Source organism: Myxocyprinus asiaticus, chromosome 27, assembly GCF_019703515.2.
Source record: "Myxocyprinus asiaticus isolate MX2 ecotype Aquarium Trade chromosome 27, UBuf_Myxa_2, whole genome shotgun sequence".
Lineage (NCBI taxonomy): Eukaryota > Metazoa > Chordata > Actinopteri > Cypriniformes > Catostomidae > Myxocyprinus > Myxocyprinus asiaticus.
In genome coordinates this window covers 15,296,339-15,301,245 of record NC_059370.1, presented here as the reverse complement: position 1 = coordinate 15,301,245, position 4,907 = coordinate 15,296,339, and the positions used below count along the sequence as shown (strand labels likewise).

Here is a 4,907-nt window from a genome sequence, read left to right as displayed (position 1 = left end):
AATGGATTTAAACAACTTAAATCTATGAAACTATCTTTGTGTGCATCCTGCAGAAGAAAGAAAGTCATGCAAGTTTGAGACGTCATGAGGGATGATGAGAGAATTATAATTTTTGGGTGAACAATTCCTTTAAGAGAAATCCTGATCCTCATGCCTTTAACAGGTTTGTGAAATAAATGTTTTGTTAAAACTGTTTCACTATTTTCAGTTTTTGACTAGGGCAATGTTATTGTAGTTTCCTATTTAAACATAATATTACTTGGTACCAATTTCCAATAGCATTTTTTTGTTCACTCAGCTTCAGAAATGTTTTTCTAAACAAATAAAATTAACTGTATCAAACTTAAAAAGGTTTGTTATGGCATAGTTACACCTAAAAATTGTAATTTACCTCAACAAAATATTTTTCATATATTTAATAAGTTATTCATTTACATTTTAACTGTAATTAGTAATTGTAATTTTTCACATACAGTAGTTCTTTTTAATATGTCATTGGTGTTACATTGTTTAATGGTCAGGTGAAAGATTTGTATTGAAAAAAAATGTAATAGTATGATTTATTGATTTTAGTCAGATCAATGGTGTGTATTTTGTGATGCAACTGACACCATCATAAAAATTAATCTTTTAAGAGAATTTGTCACATGTGTTATCATCACAGGTGTTACAGCTTATTCATTACACAAAATGAAATAATTAAATACACTACAACAATCAAGTTATCTTCAATAAGCAAAAACAGCTGCTGTCTAACAACAAACACATTAACTTTTTTCAAGTATTTCCAGATCTGTAGCTCAGCCATATAGGCAGAGCAAATGTAATTCTGGAATTCTGACCTGACACAGTTGTGGTGAGACTTCTTCCAAAAACAAGCCTTTTTCTGGATCATAGAAATATGGGTTCTGATCTGCCAGTTCTTCTCGCAGCTATGTCCATACTGTCTGCACTCCACATGGATAAGTATCTTTTTCTTCATCAACACAACACCCACAATGTAAATACAATGTGAACAACGTTCCCTAAAGGACAAGGCTTTACTGTCTGTTGTCTTTTGAGGATTGTATTCACATTGGCAAATACTACCATATGTAATATAATAATAGCCTAAATAATAATACTAAAATTGTTGAATCATATAGTAAATACCTTATATGTGCTATCAGTATTTTTTTCCTTGTTAATAAAGTTGTACGCCTAAAGAAATTAATAGTAATTTGGAAACATATGTATAAAATTATGAACACTCACATGATATGAAGACTCCAGTCATATCAGCAACCTTGAAAAACCTGTTTTATTCTACATAGAGGTTCCCCTCATGGGGGCTGCCATGTTAGGATCACATGACCAGCCAAATACTACTCACTGAATCACAGTAACAGTCCTGTTATTAGATGCTTTCATTCAAAGACTGAATTAATCATGGCTGACTGTGAATGGTGAATTTCTACAATGGCATCAGAAATGTCTCTGGTTACACATGTAACCTCGGTTCCCTGAGATGAAGGGAATGAGACATTGCCGTAAGCACTATGGGGAGTGTCCTTCACACGACCTTGTTGAAACTCTTATACAATCACTCCAATCATCTGATTAGCAATGGTGTCTGAGCCCCGTCCCTTTAAGTGCGCAGCTGGCCTATATAAGCAGGTGCTCAGTTACCATTTCTTCAGAAGTTTCTGACTGAGGAACAAGACTGAGTCACTCATATTATGAAATTCTAGTAGTGCGGCCAGCTTTCACAATATCTCATTCCCTTCATCTCAGGGAACTGAGGTTACATGTGGAGATGTTCCCTGTCGATTCAGTTCACTCAACATTGCTGTAAGTACTATGGGGAATGATATCCCATCACGTCGCACTACGTGACATTACACTCCCAGAGTTATAACACTAAATAGAGATATTCTTGAGGAGCCACAGGCCGATGACTTATAAGTCATATTAAAGTGTATATAAATAGTCCCACGTGGCGGATGCTAGATGGAAATTAGTGTAGTCTGGGATCTATATGAACCATATAGATATTCACAGTATGGATTATTAACCCTCTCACAACAAGGTTGGGAAAGAAGGATTTATTTCTTATGGGAGTGCATATGACTTTTAAAGAGGCAGTTCAACAGCATGTTATTAGGTGGCTGTGTTGATAATAATCTGTAGCCCACAATAAGGGCTTGGGCTCACCCGCTTGAATGTATGATGCGCTCTATACAGAGAGGACTTGTGAGGAGATGGACACCACCTCCAAGTTATAAAACCTTGCAAATGTGTTTTGTGAGGACCATCCTGCTACCAAACATACGTCCTGTAAGGACACACCGTTTGTCCACATCCATGAAGAGGCCATACATCTGGTTGAATGCACTTTGACACCGATAGGGGAATTAGCACCCTGTGATTCGTAAGCGAGGGTGATCGCATCAACGATCCTGTGAGAGAGCGTTTGTTTGGAGACGGACATTCCTTTTGTGCATCCTCCATAACAAGACTGTAGCAATACATGTGTAAAACTGTGTGGCAGAATAAGACTGTTTGAATTTCCTTAGGTTTTCAGGCAAGACTTGTGGGCTGGTCTAGGATGAAGCATAAAATTTTGCCACCTTCTGTTACTGGACCAGCTGAGTTTGAAAGGACATTTCGCACCCAGTAAGATCAAGGAGCTTTTTGATTCCAGGCTAAAATATTATAATTATTATAATCTGCTTCATTATGCTTTTCATACTTAACACTTCAGATTACACACCTATCATTCATATATGAAATGTTAAAAAAAAATCTGTTTTGATTAGTGTAACAAAGATGTCACAGGTAATTCTAACTTGAATATACATGTACAAACAAGTTATTATTTTAGTACATATTTTAGTAAAATATCTCAAATATGTCCTGCCTCTATTTCTTTAGCCAGAATGGTGTAGAGTTGTATCCCATCTTCTTGGTGGTATTGTGGACCTCTGGCATCTTTTGCAATGAAGGTATGTTATACAGTATGGATCTGTTTAACAGTGATATAGTAATACAATTTGTTATATTGGATTTTCTCAATAGAAATGAGCAACTGCACAAAACCTTAGCCAATGACAAGAACTACATTTTTCCCTGATTTCACAGTACTTGCTGCTCTTGTAGGACTTCTGTATATTGTGGGAAGAGAGATGTACTTTACTGGCTATATAAATGAAACCAAGAAAAGGTAATAACCAAAACATTCTGGAAGTCATTATATGTAAGTTCTAAATTCTGTAACATGTTCTTATATTTTAAACATGTGCACATTACAGCTCAACCTTGTTTTTGTTTCTAGATTGCCAGGATTTTACTTGGTTTTGTGTGCCATATTAATCCTATGTAGGATGGCCTCTGTTGGAATCATTCAATCATTCTTGGACAAATATCACGACATCAAACTTTTCTAAAGTAAATGATGAATCTATATTTATAAATAATTAATATTGCAATTTATCATAAAAGAGGCTCATGTTTTGGATGTTTCAGGTATACTTGATATTGTTTTGTGTGTTTTGTTAACCATTGTGAATGAGCATGTTTACAAAGAAAAATCTGAATATTTAGATTAGATCATTGAACTTTAGAGGCATTTTTTTGTTATAGCATGTTTGTTACAATAATTATTAACAGTAATATCACCTGAGCCAAAATAATATTCTACTTAACCAGAGATTAAAATTACTTGATTTTGACAAATAGCTCTGGGTCAAGAAGACATCAACAACATATCATGCATTGCACCTTGCGCATTTGCTAATGGTTTAAACTCATCACAGGCTATTTTTACATCCAAGGTTCAAATTATTCACCAGATGAGAGGCATTGGTAAATATTTATGAATATTTTGTGTAATTGATTTATATGTGATGCTGGATTTTCAGTCAGGGTGCCATTGCCACCTCTGGCCACCCTCTAATGCTGCCATTGGCTATTGGACTTTAAAGTAAAATAAAAGGTTAGAATAAATAAAAATACATACTGTTACATTAACAAGTACATTAACTTTGCAGTAAATACATACATGTGTTTGTTAGTCAGGATGTGTATTAAATATTAAAGATTAGTATTTTGGATTTTATTGTGTTATATGACACAACTGAGTCCTGTTTTTATTATTATTATTATTATTATTATTATTATTATTATTATTTTGACAGTCATTGGTTTGATTGTGGTGGAGGGATGTTGTACGTTAAAGGGACACTTCCCCATTTCCCGCTTTGTCCACCACAATAATCTCCACCTCAGTAAAGCAGCAGGAGCCAGTATAAGTCACAAGGGTTGCATTGTAGCCATTTATATTAAAAGTAATATTTCGGGTAACATAGACTTCACCAAAACCAGTGGCAGCAATAGCGGAGGCACTGATTCCTGAATCATTGACATCATCTGTCAAGATGTAAGTCACTTAACATATTGCATTTTCACTTGATAAAATCTAAGGACACTGCAAACTCTTGTTTACCACATGGCACACTGGTGGAGTTACATCAATGACCTGCGGGACAGACAGGGTATTGCATTCATTTAAATCACAGAGTAACTTATTTCAGAAATGAAGTTCAAGGAGGCGTGTACTTACACAGCATAAAACGTCTTCCTCTGTCTGTCCTGCCAGCATCCTCAGATACTTTAAGTGCTGTATCTTTAGCGAAGACATGATGGGACGGAAAAGCCTGTGAGCATCCGATCAGCATGCAGAGAAGGACTAACGTCTTCGCAATCTGGACCATTCTGTTTAACTGAGAAGATCTGAAACAGATTGATGGAAGTTTATGCTTATAATACTAGTAGAACAATTCATTTCCTTTCAAATGTGTTTAACGGGTTCGTAATTGTTTGAATTGTAACACTCATAAAACAATCATGGGAAAATGTAGCAATGATAG

General features: G+C 35.2%; 1 protein-coding gene across 1 annotated transcript; it reads left to right on the top strand.

Annotated features, from left to right (window-relative positions):
- Positions 1-901: 901 nt before the first annotated feature.
- On the top strand, positions 902-3,425 carry LOC127417565 (microsomal glutathione S-transferase 2-like). Its single transcript, XM_051657566.1, has 5 exons — positions 902-961; positions 2,555-2,655; positions 2,914-2,984; positions 3,121-3,202; positions 3,314-3,425. Exons 1-5 carry the CDS (start codon positions 902-904, stop codon positions 3,423-3,425), a joined length of 426 nt encoding a protein of 141 aa, XP_051513526.1.
- The last annotated feature ends 1,482 nt before the right edge of the window (positions 3,426-4,907 follow it).

Bases quoted from the DNA above. Each gene is read 5' to 3' on its own strand.
- LOC127417565 (XM_051657566.1), top strand. From the start codon at position 902: ATGGGTTCTGATCTGCCAGTTCTTCTCGCAGCTATGTCCATACTGTCT. The intron at 962-2,554 runs GATAAGTATCTT...TGAATTTCCTTA, and splicing joins TACTGTCTGCACTCCACATG to GGTTTTCAGGCAAGACTTGT. The intron at 3,203-3,313 runs GTAATAACCAAA...TTTTGTTTCTAG, and splicing joins ATAAATGAAACCAAGAAAAG to ATTGCCAGGATTTTACTTGG.